We start from the raw sequence: 15,742 nt of genomic DNA, 5'->3' as shown, positions 1-15,742 counted from the left end.
AAATGATATTAAGTTAAAAAAAAAACTTGTTCTATAAAATTGGAAAAAAAAAAGGTCAGAATTATAAAAATCAAAAAAAAGGTCACACATAGGGCCATGTAAAACGAAGTAGCGGGCCTCCCAGCCTTGAGTTTGCCTTTCACGGTTACAAAACACATTCCGTTTTCCACATTAAAAAAAACATTACCAGTCAGCATCCAGTATTGTCAGAGCCTTGTATTCATAACTGCAGCACTCTTCCCCATCCAGGTAGCGCAATCGAACCACTTTCTATTTAAGTACTAACATAACATGCAAATATGCCTCGAAGCAAATGCAAACCACAAATGGGCAAATTTCGGTTTTGTCGTATTGTTAGGTTTTGCTTGTTTTAAAACAGTGTCAATGTGTGTCTCCTCCAGTGGCAGCATGAAGATGTCCTTGGTCCCAATAATCAGGCTCTGAGTGTCAACATTCCTCCTCGCGCTGTCATTCTCAGCAACATGAAGAAGAAGCTGTACAAATTGAGTCAGGATGAGGGAGCCATTGTGGCGATTCAGGTTTGTTATTTGCATGCGCTCAGAATTTATGGTTCTATATTTATATTAAAACATCTATCTTACTGATAATTTGGTACTTTTTTTTTGAGTGATTACACTTGTGCAACCCTCGGGCCTAAAATGGGCATTACATGTGTTCTTCATGTGATATGATTGTTCACTTTTAAGGTTAGTGGTCTGAAATGTTGTCAGATAGTTTGCTTCTTTAAAAAAAAAGAAGTTTTTTTTTACAAAAGCGGACTGCATGCAAACTATATATATATATATATATATATATATATATATATATATATATATATATATATATATATATATATATATATATATATATATATATATATATATAATGGACGGCGTGGCGCAATGGAAGAATGGCCGTGCGCGACCCGAGGGTCCCTGGTTCAATCCCCACCTAGTACCAACCTCGTCATGTCCGTTGTGTCCTGAGCAAGACACTTCACCCTTGCTCCTGATGGGTGCTGGTTAGCGCCTTGCATGGCAGCTCCCTCCATCAGTGTGTGAATGTGTGTGTGAATGGGTAAATGTGGAAGTAGTGTCAAAGCGCTTTGAGTACCTTGAAGGTAGAAAAGCGCTATACAAGTACAACCCATTTATATATATATATATATATATCCATCCATCCATCCATTTTCTACCGCTTATTCCCTTTTGGGGTTGCGGGGGGCGCTGGAGCCATATATATATATATATATATATATATATATATATATATATGTATATATATATATATATATATATATATATATATATATGTATATATATATCACCGTACATTGCTAGAGTAAGATACAAAGTATACACACTTTCTTTTAAGCTCTTTTGACTCATTGACTCTCATTATAACTGCTATTTTGTAACACAAGGAAATCCAGGTACATTACTATGCATTTCTTTGAAAAACTAAATCTACATTTTGACAATTAAAAAACAAGAAACTATTGTTTTGGTTTATTTGTGGCCTTCAACCACTAGACATTCTCAAAGCCTTGATGAGCATAAATTAGTTAAACTGACAGTTATTAACAACATGGCAGATATTGTATATAAAAGACTTGTGTGAACTTGATAAACTGCCTGCTTTCCCATTCTAGCTCACTGTAAAAATAATCTGTTTTGTCTACTGTATGAAAAGCAATGTTGTCATGAATTACCTGACTTCAAATATTCCACTTATTTTTAGAAATATCGCATGTTTTGCATTTTCCCTTAAAAATCTATTTACAAAAAGACCATTAAAGGCCTACTGAAATGCGATTTTCTTATTTAAACGGGGATAGGGGGTCAATTTTATGTGTCAGACTTGATCATTTCGCGATATTGCCATATTTTTGCTGAAAGGATTTAGTAGAGAACATCGACGATAAAGTTCGCAACTTTTGGTCGCTGATAAAAAAAGCCTTGCCTGTACCGGAAGTCGCAGACGAGTAGCGTGACGTCACAGGTTGTGGAACTCCTCACATCTGCACATTGTTTACAATCATGGCCACCAGCAGCGAGCGCGATTCGGACCGAGAAAGCGACGATTTCCCCATTAATTTGAGCGAGAATGAAAGATTCGTGGATGAGGAAAGCGAGAGTGAAGGACTAGAGGGCAGTGGGAGCGATTCAGATAGGGAAGATGCTGTGAGAGGCGGGTGGGACCTGATATTCAGCTGGGAATGACTAAAACAGTAAATAAACACAAGACATATATATACTCTATTAGCCACAACACAACCAGGCTTATATTTAATATGCCACAAATTAATCCCGCATAACAAACACCTCCCCCCTCCCGTCCATATAACCTGCCAACACAACTCAAACACCTGCACAACACACTCAATCCCACAGCCCAAAGTACCGTTCACCTCCCCAAAGTTCATACAGCACATATATTTCCCCAAAGTCCCCAAAGTTACGTACGTGACATGCACATAGCGGCACGCACGTACGGGCAAGCGATCAAATGTTTGGAAGCCGCAGCTGCATGCGTACTCACGGTACCGCGTCTGCGCATCCAACTCAAAGTCCTCCTGGTAAGAGTATCTGTTGCCCCAGTTCTCCACAGGCCAATGGTAAAGCTTGACTGTCATCTTTCGGGAATGTAAACAATGAAACACCGGCTGTGTTTGTGTTGCTGCAGTCGGCCGCAATACACCGCTTCCCACCTACAGCTTTCTTCTTTGCTGTCTCCATTGTTCATTGAACAAATTGCAAAAGATTCACCAACACATGTCCAGAATACTGTGGAATTTTGCGATGAAAACAGACGACTTAATAGCTGGCCACCATGCTGTCCCAAAATGTCCTCTACAATCTGTGACGTCTCGCGCAGGCGTCATCATACCGAGACGTTTTCAGCAGGATATTTCGCGCGAAATTTAAAATTGCACCTTAGTAAGCTAACCCGGCCGTATTGGCATGTGTTGCAACGTTAAGATTTCATCATTGATATATAAACTATCAGACTGCGTGGTCGGTAGTAGTGGGTTTCAGTAGGCCTTTAAGGAATCAAAAATGATAAAAACTGATATGATTGGATAAATCTGAATTTGCTAAAAGATTGCAAGCGTTGAAAGTAAAATTAAAAAACATTTATCGCTGACCTATGACCCTTTTGGATCCTAAGAGCAAGTGTGTATAGTCAATCTTAAGCTTGTACAAAGGGTTAGTTAAATATGTTGAGCAAAAGTTGATTCCCTGTGTATGACTGGTCTCTCCAGGAGAAGCTAGCCTCACTGGAGGCGAGCATCGAGCAGCGTCTTAAGTGGGCAGGCGGGGCAAATCCAACCCTGGCCCCTGTTCTTCAGGACTTTGAGATGACTATCAGGGAGAGGCGAGCCATGGTGGCCAGAGAAAACCAGCGTGCAAGTCAGGTAAATAAAAACTGACACCAAGGGGCCTGTTCATAAAGCCTGAAGATGAAACTAATTCTAAAGATGTCTTGTCGTTCAGGTCACCTTCTTGTGTTCCACCATCCTGAACTTCGAAGGCCTTCGCACTCGATCACCTGAGGCTCTTAGCATGGACTCAGCATTGTTTGAGCTGTTGAAACGCTGCCAGCAGACGTGTTCTTTCGCTGCACAGTTTAGTAGCACTGTGTCTCAGTTGGAGCTGGAACTTTTGCACAGACTGGTGAGTTTTGATGTCTCACACTGGATAGTCAACGGACAGCAATCACACTTTATGGTCTACTTTTACTAAATTAATACGTATTCTGTGTATCAATACTGGCTAAAATAAAGTGGAAATTTCAGTCCCTTATAAATAAACATGCCTCTGGTGTGCTTTGCCATGACATTTTTAGAGATGTACAATTTTGGGATGTCATTGTTTGATTAGCAAATGCACTAATACCTAGGGGTGTAACGGTACGTGTATTTGTATTGAACCGTTTCGGTACGGGGGTTCCGGTTCGGTTCGGAGGTGTACCGAACGAGTTTCCACACGGACATATTAAGTAGCGTAACGCACGTTGTGTAAACAATGCACACCGAGGCACAACACAAGGCATGCTAGCAGCTAACGGGCTACGATAGACTGACCATACGTCCTCTTTTAACCGGACATGTCCTCTTTTGCGGCGCTGTCAGGGCGGAGTTTCTTAAATGCCTCAAATGTCCGGCATTTTGAGTTAGGGTTGCGTGTATTTTCAATGTACGTTCAGGGTTAAGAAGGGGTTAAAAACAAAACAAATTGTGCACGCAGCAGCATTGGTGAGGGCAGGGGCGCCGCTAGGGATTTTGGGCCCCATGAAAAGAATCTTTACAGGGCCCCCAACACAGTGTCATTATTTTTTCTGTATTATAATTTCATCATCATTCGGGACCTCTCTGGGCCCCCTCCATCATGGGCCCCTAGAATCCGTCTCCTTTACCCCCCCTTTTCGGCGCCCCTGGGTGAGGGAGGGGCAGAGACAGAGAGAGAGAGAGAGTTATGATAAACGCGCATGCGTCGCCAGGCTCTTCTTTTTATCCATAGATTTATCAGATTTAATATTTTATTATCTATAGCAGGGGTGTCAAAAGTGTACCCAGAGGCCATTTGCACAGCTAATGTTTTAAAGGCCCACGGCACATTCTAAAAATACTATTAAAATAAACAAAAACATAGCAAAAGTGTGTAATGTAATTTAGAAAAAGTTGCGTTGTTGACTAATAAAACAAAGCTGTTTTTTTTTTTTTCTTTCAAACTGTCATTGCTCAAAACATAATATTGAATCAAAATGTTATTATGAATTATTGACCTATCCAAGGTTCCGATTACTTCACATCAAATATTCCACTAAGAAAAATATTTTTGGTGGAAGATTTTGCAAATTTGGTAAATAAATAACCCAAAAATGTATATTTTGTTGTTTTCTTACTGTACCGAAAATGAACCGAACCGTGACCTCTAAACCGAGGTACATACCGAACCGAAATTTTTGTGTACCGTTACACCCCTACTAATACCCCTTTTGTCCAAGTACTTCAGCTTCGTATTTGGTTACAGGCTGAACGATTCATTGTTTTCTGATCAAAATTTTGATTTTATATAATGCAATTGTGCCCACCAAAGCTTTTATTTTGCCACATTCCTGACTGACCTAGGATTTGTTGCCAAATGATTTACACACACATGCCGCCTCCCTACTAGATTGTCATGATTAGTCGACATATTCGTCCATGAATATCAGTCTCAAGCAATTTTTGATGCGGACTAGACAGCTTAAAATCTCAGCGAGTTTGCTTCAGAAAGTAGTTCCTAACTGGTGCAATCGGCAGCCATCACAATGCCCTGTTTGTGGACAAGGAAGGACACAGCCATTGACGCACATTCAATCGCTTTATTTAACTATCAGTAAAAACCTTCCACCAGCACCTGTCAACAATCTCCTTCTAGTCCGCAGACTACCATTGCTGAGCTAAAACAGCCAATGAGTGCAGCCTCACCGATGTCACGCTTCACTTGGCAACAGGCACAGCCTTTCAAAGGCACGCACTCTTCTCTCATGAAACATCTCCCAACTGCGTACGCCACAAATTTAAAAGTTAAAAAAAAAAAAAGTTAAGCATTTTTACTGTATCCCTAGTAATTAATTACATCTATTAAAAGACAATTCCGTTAGTAAGTCAATTACTTTTTTGGGTAACGAGTCACTGTAATTACTTTTTTAAAGTAATTTTCATAACACTGCTTGTAACACAATTTGCTTAGGCAACTCTTTTTGATTAGAATATTATATTTTTTAAATGATGCGGCGGGCCACATAAATGACGCTGCGGTTAAAATGACGTGGCGGGCTACCTCAAATTGCGTGGCGGGCCATGTCAAATGGTGCGGCAGGCCACGTTAGTTTGACACCTGAGGTCAAGAGCTTTGGTTCTCAAACTTTTTTCACCAAGTGTACTTGTCTCTACACGAACCACCATAATGACCAACATTAAATACTGTAGCTTAATAAGCCTAAGTAGTCATTAAAAACACAAGTTTTATTTAACAAGTATATTTAATAATTTTGGCCACTGTAACATTACACACGGTTTGAACAGTAACACTGTGTTTGAATATAGGTAAATAAAACGCAGTACTTAAATAATCAATGTCATATAACTAACTGGAGCCCGCGTACCACTAGTGCTTCTCGCACCACAGTTTAAGAATCATTGGTCTAGAGCAGAGGTGTCCAAACTTTTAGACTGGGGGGGGGGGGCGCATTGGGCTTAAAAGAATTGTGTGTGTGTATATATATATATATATATATATATATATATATATATATATATATATATATATACAATTACACATTATTATAATTGGATATAAAGAGCATGAAAGTTCAACTCCTACCTTGTTTACTTCCGTGACAACCTCCTTGAGGTTTTTTAAATCAATTAGAAATATCAAGCAGTTAAAATGCGGCAAACATGGATAAGTGTGAAGAGTGTTTTGCATTTTTCCCATCATCCGTTGTAATGGATTTAAATGGGTGTCATTTTGGTTTCTTTATGTTGATTAGACCATTTTTATAATACCCACAAAGTTCAATGAGCAGGTTATGTGTGACCATGTTTGTTGAATTTTTTAACTTTTTTTAGTACCATGACTAGGGAAGGTTGTTTGGACTGTGTCATTTAAGTACTGTACCGGTACTTCATTTATTTGAAATTTCAATTAATGGCAGAGTTACTTCCGTCGGCCACCAGATGGTGATAAAATGGTAGCAATCACATTACTGGATGTTTAAATATATGCTCCTGGTCAAATTGTTCTGTTCATTGAACACATGCCGTATTGCGGGTTAAAAGACGCAGGCGGGCAGTGGCGCTTGGACACCTTTAATCTAGCGTGAGAGAGTACTGCAATTACACTGAGCATACATGTTACAAAAACGGACAGTACATTGTTTTTAGTGATATCAATTTACATGCTCTGGTCTCTAATAATAATAATAATAAGAAGAAGAAGAATAATAAGAATAATACATTTTACTTATAATGCGGCTTTCTGGGCACTCAAGGACACCATACAAAATCAAAACAATAAAATCAAATTGGATAAAAACAACAACAACAACAAGAAAGATAGAGAAGATAAGATGATTACAATGAATAAGCAGTCAGGAATAGGTGTGTTTTGATTTGAAGAGAGATATTGAGTGGAGGTTACGAAGGTCTGGTGGTAAAGAGTTCCAAAGATGTAGGGCAGAGCGGCTGAAAGCTCGGGCACCCATGGTGGACAGTTTAAATAAGGGGACAGTGAGATGGATGGATGAAGAAGATCCTAGGGAACATGAGGGTTCATATAACAGTCCTGTTAACATTTCTTACCTAAACTCCTTATTGTAATATTATAAAAGTGGATTGTATCTGTTGCATTTTCCATTAGTACTGCATAATATCGTCTGGCCTGTTTTAATTTTCTTTGTGTGGTCGCTACAGAGTCCAGTGCTGGACTTCCCTATCGGCAGCGCCGATTGGCTGAGCTATGCTCAGACACAGCTCGAGGAGGAGCTGAGTGCGGAGCAAAGGACGCAGGAGGAGCGAGAGCAGCAACTGGAGTCCAGTGCTGAAAACATACAACTCCTCGTTGACTCCATTAAGACCATTTTGTCAGCCCACAACCGCCAACTTGCTGACGTCAAACACTTGCTCAAAGCCATGGCCAAGGTAGAGTTTTTGTTGGGGTTAATTTATTATTTATTTACCTATTTTGATATAATTATCTTTCTTGTAAACAGGACGAGGAGGCAGCGTTGGCCGACGGCGAAGAAGTGGCCTACGAGGGCAGCGTGCGTTACTTCCTGATGGAGTATAAGGCGTGGCAGGACAACATCCAGGTTGTTTTGTTCACAGTCATTCAGGCTAGTGGTCAGCCGCGCAATCAGGAGCAGTTGGAATTGCTGGAAGAGATCCCCGCCACTGTGAAAGAGCTCCAGTCCCAGAGCCAGAGGTTTTTTCACTCTCATATCTACGTTTTTGACTTTATTGGTGTGAATCTCACATTTATGCCCTGTGCTTGCTTCACGACAGTGTGTATAACGGCCTGGTGGGCTTCGCATCCCCACTGGTGACCGAAAGAGAGAATGACTGTGCAAGCCCCATAACAGTCGCACAGACGAGCTTTGCAGCAGGTAAAATTGATCAAATCAAACCTCTAATTGGTTTTATTTTGGGATGTGACACCAGGCATACATCTGCTACTGTACCATGCAGACAGTAGACCTAAGTGTAATGCAATATTTCAATAAATGTGTCTCTTGTGCATTGACTCAAGCTGTTAGATGCAGTGGCGTGAAGACTCAGCCAGAGTCCATGTCCCAGAATGCACGGAAGGCCTTGCCACGTAACCTGGGAACCCCCACGGACACCCCGCCCAGCACACTGATGAACAGCAAAGGCCTCAACCCCAGTCCGAAGAGGGCTGTACGAGACCCCAAAACCGGAAAAGGTACCAGTTACTAGTAACACATGGTTAGAGTGTCCGCCCTGAGATCGGTAGGTTGTGCGTAGGGATGTCCGATAATGGCTTTTTGCCGATATGCGATATTCCGATATTGTCCAACTCTTTAATTACCGATACCGATATCAACCTATATATACAGTCGTGGAATTAACACATTATTATGCCTAGTTTGGACAACCAGGTATGGTGAAGATAAGGTACTTTTAAAAAAAATAAAATAAAATAAGATAAATAAATTAAAAACATTTTCTTGAATTAAAAAAAGAAAGTAAAACAATATAAAAACAGTTACATAGAAACTAGTAAGTAATGAAAATTAGTAAAATTAACTATAAAAGGTTAGTACTATTAGTGGACCAGCAGCATGCACAATCATGTGTGCTTACGGACTGTATCCCTTGCAGACTGTATTGATATATATTGATATATAATGTAGGAACCAGAATATTAATAACAGAAAGAAACAACCCTTTTGTGTGAATGAGGGAGGGGGAGGAAGGTTTTTTGGGTTGGTGCACTAATTGTAAGTGTATCTTGTGTTTTTTATGTTGATTTAATAAAAAAAAATAAAAAAGACAAAAAAAACAATACGATACCGATAATAAAAAAAAAACGATACAGATAATTTCCGATATTACATTTTAACGCATTTATCGGTTTAAATGTAACTTAGATATTGGGTTTCACTATGTAAAGCGCTTTGAGTCACTAGAGAAAAAGCGCTTTATAAATATAATTCACTTCACTTCACGTATAAGATTTCATGGGATTCAGCGATTAGGAGTGACAGATTGTTTGGTAAACGTATAGCATGTTCTATATGTTATAGTTATTTGAATGACTCTTACCATAATATGTTACGTTAACATACCAGTTGGTTATTTATGCCTCATATAACGTACACTTATTCAGCCTGTTGTTCACTATTCTTTATTTATTTTAAATTGCCTTTCAAATGTCTATTCTTGGTGTTGGGTTTTATCAAATAAATTTCCCCATAAAAATGCGACTTATACTCCAATGCGACTTATAAATGTTTTTTTCCTTCTTTATGATGCATTTTCGGCCGATGCGACTTATACTCCGGAGCGAAAAATACGATACTCAGACTTGTGTTTTTGCAGATTCGTCTTATCAAAATAAAAGGAAAAAGAGCGGGAGGTGCAACAGAAAATAAACTTCCACTTTTAAAGCTTTGGCATAGGACCAAATATATTTTCTTCTTTAATGGTAGACTTCTGAGCTGTTTTTCATCCCTCTTTTGGGTGAACTGCAGACTATCCACAGGACTGGTCGCCAGTCAGTACAGAGCACAAATAGACAGAAACATTACTCTCAAATTCAATCTTCCACTGAGCGGGAATCGATCCCCCGCTAGTCAACACTGGCTGTGACCTTACCTGTTTTTTTCTGTATTTGTTACTCTACTACATTGCAAAAACAAAACCCGCTTCTTGTTGTATTGCAGCGGTCCAGGAGAGAAACTCGTATGCTGTCAGTGTGTGGAAGAGAGTGAAAGCCAAGCTGGAGGGCAGAGACATCGATCCAAACCGCAGGATGAGTGTCACTGAGCAGGTTAGCATGTTGTCACACAATATCAAGCAAGACGTCGTCTTTTTAATCATTGGCCCACAACGTCCTCCTAAAGTTATTCTCCTACTAACTAGAACTAAACCAGGGAGGACAGTTTTAGTTTACAAACCCATCAATCTAACAATCACAGTCCAGTCCATAGTGGATCTAGCATAATATTGTGAGAGTCCAGTCCATAGTGGATCTAACATAATAGTGAGAGTCCAGTCCATAGTGGATCTAACATAATAGTGAGAGTCCAGTCCATAGTGGATCTAACATAATAGTGAGAGTCCAGTCCATAGTGGATCTAACATAATATCAATCAATCAATCAATCAATGTTTATTTATATAGCCCTAAATCACAAGTGTCTCAAAGGGCTGCACAAGCCACAACGACATCCTCGGTATAGCCCACATAAGGGCAAGGAAAAACTCACCCCAGTGGGACGTCGATGTGAATGACTATGAGAAACCTTGGAGAGGACCGCATATGTGGGTAACCCCCCCCCTCTAGGGAGACCGAATGCAATGGATGTCGAGTGGGTCTAACATAATATTGTGGGAGTCCAGTCCATAGTGGATCCAGCATAAAAGTAAGAGTCCAGTCCACAGTGGGGTCAGCAGGAAACCATCCTGAGCGGAGACGGGTCAGCAGCGCACAGATGTTCCCAACCGATATACAGGCGAGCGGTCCACCCCGGGTCCCGACCCCGGACAGCCAGCACCCCATCCATGGCCACCGGATCTAGTGAGAGTCCAGTCCATAGTGGATCTAACATAATAGTGAGAGTCCAGTCCATAGTGGATCTAACATAATAGTGATAATCCAGTCCATAGTGGATCTAACATAATAGTGAGAGTCCAGTCCATAGTGGATCTAACATAATAGTGAGAGTCCAGTCCATAGTGGATCTAACATAATAGTGAGAGTCAAGTCCATAGTGGATCTAACATAATAGTGAGAGTCCAGTCCATAGTGGATCTAACATAATAGTGAGAGTCCAGTCCATAGTGGATCTAACATAATAGTGAGAGTCCAGTCCATAGTGGATCTAACATAATAGTGAGAGTCCAGTCCATAGTGGATGTAACATAATAGTGTGAGTCCAGTCCATAGTGGATCTAACATAATAGTGTGAGAGTCCAGTCCATAGTGGATCTAACATAATAGTGTGAGAGTCCAGTCCATAGTGGATCTAACATAATAGTGTGAGAGTCCAGTCCATAGTGGATCTAACATAATAGTGAGAGTCCAGTCCATAGTGGATCTAACATAATAGTGAGAGTCCAGTCCATAGTGGATCTAACATAATAGTGTGAGAGTCCAGTCCATAGTGGATCTAACATAATAGTGTGAGAGTCCAGTCCATAGTGGATCTAACATAATAGTGTGAGAGTCCAGTCCATAGTGGATCTAACATAATAGTGAGAGTACAGTCCATAGTGGATCTAACATAATAGTGAGAGTCCAGTCCATAGTGGAGCTAACATAATAGTGAGAGTCCAGTCCATAGTGGATCTAGCATAATAGTGAGAGTCCAGTCCATAATGGATCTAATATAATAGTGTGAGAGTCCAGTCCGTAGTGGATCTATCATAATAGTGTGAGAGTCCAGTCCATAGTGGATCTAATATAATAGTGTGAAAGTCCAGTCCATAGTGGATCTAACATAATAGTGAGATTCCAGTCCATAGTGGATCTAACATAATAGTGAGAGTCCAGTCCATAGTGGATCTAACATAATAGTGAGAGTCCAGTCCATAGTGGATCTAACATAATAGTGAGAGTCCAGTCCATAGTGGATCTAACATAATAGTGTGAGAGTCCAGTCCATAGTGGATCTAACATAATAGTGAGAGTCCAGTCCATAGTGGATCTAACATAATAGTGAGAGTCCAGTCCATAGTGGATCTAACATAATAGTGTGAGAGTCCAGTCCATAGTGGATCTAACTTAATAGTGTGAGAGTCCAGTCCATAGTGGATCTAACATAATAGTGTGAGAGTCCAGTCCATAGTGGATCTAACATAATAGTGAGAGTCCAGTCCATAGTGGATCTAACATAATAGTGAGAGTCCAGTCTATAGTGGAGCTAACATAATAGTGAGAGTCCAGTCCATAGTGGATCTAACATAATAGTGAGAGTCCAGTCCATAATGGATCTAATATAATAGTGTGAGAGTCCAGTCCGTAGTGGATCTATCATAATAGTGTGAGAGTCCAGTCCATAGTGGATCTAATATAATAGTGTGAAAGTCCAGTCCATAGTGGATCTAACATAATAGTGAGATTCCAGTCCATAGTGGATCTAACATAATAGTGAGAGTTCAGTCCATAGTGGATCTAACATAATAGTGTGAGAGTCCAGTCCATAGTGGATCTAACATAATAGTGTGAGAGTCCAGTCCATAGTGGATCTAACATAATAGTGAGAGTCCAGTCCATAGTGGATCCAACATAATAGTGAGAGTCCAGTCCATAATGGATCTAGCATAATATTGTGACAGTCCAGTCCATAGTGGATCCAACATAATAGTGAGAGTCCAGTCCATAGTGGCTCTAACATAATAGTGAAAGTCCAGTCCATAGTGGATCCAACATAATAGTGAGAGTCCAGTCCATAGTGGATCTAACATAATAGTGAGATTCCAGTCCATAGTGGATCTAACATAATAGTGAGAGTCCAGTCCATAGTGGATCTAACATAATAGTGTGAGAGTCCAGTCCATAGTGGATCTAACATAATAGTGAGAGTCCAGTCCATAGTGGATCTAACATAATAGTGAGAGTCCAGTCCATAGTGGATCCAACATAATAGTGAGAGTCCAGTCCATAATGGATCTAGCATAATATTGTGACAGTCCAGTCCATAGTGGATCCAACATAATAGTGAGAGTCCAGTCCATAGTGGCTCTAACATAATAGTGAAAGTCCAGTCCATAGTGGATCCAACATAATAGTGAGAGTCCAGTCCATAGTGGATCTAACATAATAGTGAGAGTCCAGTCCGTAGTGGGGCAAACAGAAGACCATCCCGAGCGGAGACGGGGCAGCAGCGCAGAGATGTCCCCAACCGATGCACAGGCGAGCGGTCCACCCCGGTTACAGCCAGAACTTCATCCATGGCCACCAGGACCTTCGTATAGTGAGGCACATGCACTAACCGTGCTGCCCTTTTTTGTATAATTTGAACACAATATAAAGTCATCTACAGTACTGTATATCAAACAAAATATCTCTCTAGAAACACGCTAAAACAACAAAAATGACAAGCTCAACTGTCGCCGCTGCTCTATACGCACACACACATAAGTTGCTTTGGTGCCCTCACAAACGATCAGAAATCACAAACATTCTTAAAGGCCTACTGAAATGCGATTTTCTTATTTAAACGGGGATAGCAGGTCCATTCTATGTGTCATACTTGATCATTTCGCGATATTGCCATATTTTTGCTGAAAGGATTTAGTAGAGAACATCGACGATAAAGTTTGCAACTTTTGGTCGCTGATGAAAAAGCCTTGCCTGTACCGGAAGTAGCAGACGATATGCGCGTGACGTCGCAGGTTGTGGAGCTCCTCACATCTGCACATTGTTTACAATCATGGCCACCAGCAACGAGAGCGATTCGGACCGAGAAAGCGTCGATTTCCCCATTAATTTGAGTGAGGATGAAAGATTTGTGGATGAGGAAAGTGAGAGTGAAGGACTAGAGGGCAGTGGGAGCGATTCAGATAGGGAAGATGCTGTGAGAGGCGGGTGGGACCTGATATTCAGCTGGGAATGACTAAAACAGTAAATAAATACAAGACATATATATACTCTATTAGCCACAACACAACCAGGCTTATATTTAATATGCCACAAATGAATCCCGCATAACAAACACCTCCCCCCTCCCGTCCATATAACCCGCCAATACAACTCAAACACCTGCACAACACACTCAATCCCACAGCCCAAAGTACCGTTCACCTCCCCAAAGTTCATACAGCACATATATTTCCCCAAAGTCCCCAAAGTTACGTACGTGACATGCACATAGCGGCACGCACGTACGGGCAAGCGATCAAATGTTTGGAAGCCGCAGCTGCATGCGTACTCACGGTACCGCGTCTGTGCATCCAACTCAAAGTCCTCCTGGTAAGAGTCTCTGTTGTCCCAGTTCTCCACAAGCCAATGGTAAAGCTTGACTGTCATCTTTCGGGAATGTAAACAATGAAACACCGGCTGTGTTTGTGTTGCTGCAGTCGGCCGCAGTACACCGCTTTCCACCTACAGCTTTCTTCTTTGCTGTCTCCATTGTTCATTGAACAAATTGCAAAAGATTCACCAACACAGATGTCCAGAATACTGTGGAATTTTGCGATGAAAACAGACGACTTAATAGCTGGCCACCATGCTGTCCCAAAATGTCCTCTACACTCCGTGACGTCACGTGCAGACGTCATCATACCGAGACGTTTTCAGCAGGATATTTCGCGCGAAATTTAAAATTGCACTTCAGTTAGCTAACCCGGCCGTATTGGCATGTGTTGCAATGTTAAGATTTCATCATTGATATATAAACTATCAGACTGCGTGGTCGGTAGTAGTGGGTTTCAGTAGGCCTTTAACTTTAACAACCATATTGTTACAAGAAAACATATTTAAAGTAATATCCACTTACAGTACATATCTGCAAAGGAGCAGCTCACAAGAGGAGAGTAAGGAGCAGACAGAAGAGGGTAAGGGCAGTGTGTGTGTGTGTCTCTACTACGGGGACGGCGTGGCGCAGTTGGGAGAACCTGAGGGTTCCTGGTTCAATCCCCACCTTCTACCATCCTAGTCACGTCCTAGACACGTCCTAGACCCTTCACCCTTGCTCCTGATGGGTCCTGGTTAGCGCCTTACATGGCAGCTCCCGCCATCAGTGTGTGAATGGCTGAATGTGGAAATAGTGTCAAAGCGCTGTTAGATCCTTAAAAAAAAGGTAGAAAAGCGCTATACAAGTATAACCCATTTACCATCTACTCTTGGAAGAGCACGGGGCAGCACGGTGGCACAGGGGTTAGTGCGTCTGTCTCACAATACGAAGGTCCTGGGTTCGATCCTGCGCTCGGGATCTTTCTCTGTGGAGTTTGCATGTTCTCCCCGTGACTGCGTGGGTTCCCTCCGGGTACTCCTCCCACCTCCAAAGACATGCACCTGGGGATAGGTTGATTGGCAACACTAAATTGGCCCTAGTGAGTGAATGTGAGTGTGAATGTTGTCTGTCTATGTCTGCGATGAGGTGGCGACTTGTCCAGGGTGTACCCCGCCTTCCGCCCGAATGCAGCTGAGATAGGCTCCAGCGACGCCAAAAGGGACAAGCGGTAGAAAATGGATAAATGGATGGGTTGGCACACAGAGGCAAATTTGTCGCGATCTAAATGTTTGTGAGCCAAAAAGTTTGCAAATGGAGGGTTCATGAGTAGAAGTTGCACCGTATGTTTGTTTTTGTGTTGGGGCGGCATAGCTCGGTTGGTAGAGCGGCCGTGCCAGCAACTTGAGGGTTGCAGGTTCGATTCCCGCTTCCGCCGTCCTAGTCAATGCCGTTGTGTCCTTGGGCAAGACACTTTACCCACCTGCTCCCAGTGCCACCCACACTGGTTTAAATGTAACTTAGATATTGGGTTTCACTATGTAAAGCGCTTT

At 41.5% G+C, this 15,742-nt stretch overlaps 1 protein-coding gene across 1 annotated transcript in view; it reads left to right on the top strand.

Moving 5' to 3' along the window:
• Positions 1–15,742, top strand: part of smg1 (SMG1 nonsense mediated mRNA decay associated PI3K related kinase) — a 148,048-nt gene that overhangs the window by 130,935 nt on the left and 1,371 nt on the right. Inside the window, exons 56-63 of the mRNA XM_072915712.1 lie at positions 402–539; positions 3,266–3,418; positions 3,498–3,677; positions 7,466–7,693; positions 7,765–7,976; positions 8,057–8,157; positions 8,301–8,474; positions 9,958–10,064. Of these exons, the coding sequence (XP_072771813.1) occupies positions 402–539; positions 3,266–3,418; positions 3,498–3,677; positions 7,466–7,693; positions 7,765–7,976; positions 8,057–8,157; positions 8,301–8,474; positions 9,958–10,064 (1,293 nt within the window). The remainder of the gene's footprint in view (positions 1–401; positions 540–3,265; positions 3,419–3,497; positions 3,678–7,465; positions 7,694–7,764; positions 7,977–8,056; positions 8,158–8,300; positions 8,475–9,957; positions 10,065–15,742) is intronic.

The sequence above is a fragment of the Nerophis lumbriciformis genome, linkage group LG22 (genome assembly GCF_033978685.3).
Source record: "Nerophis lumbriciformis linkage group LG22, RoL_Nlum_v2.1, whole genome shotgun sequence".
NCBI lineage: Eukaryota > Metazoa > Chordata > Actinopteri > Syngnathiformes > Syngnathidae > Nerophis > Nerophis lumbriciformis.
The sequence above is the reverse complement of the archived record's forward strand: the minus strand, read 5'-3'. Positions and strand labels throughout refer to the sequence as shown.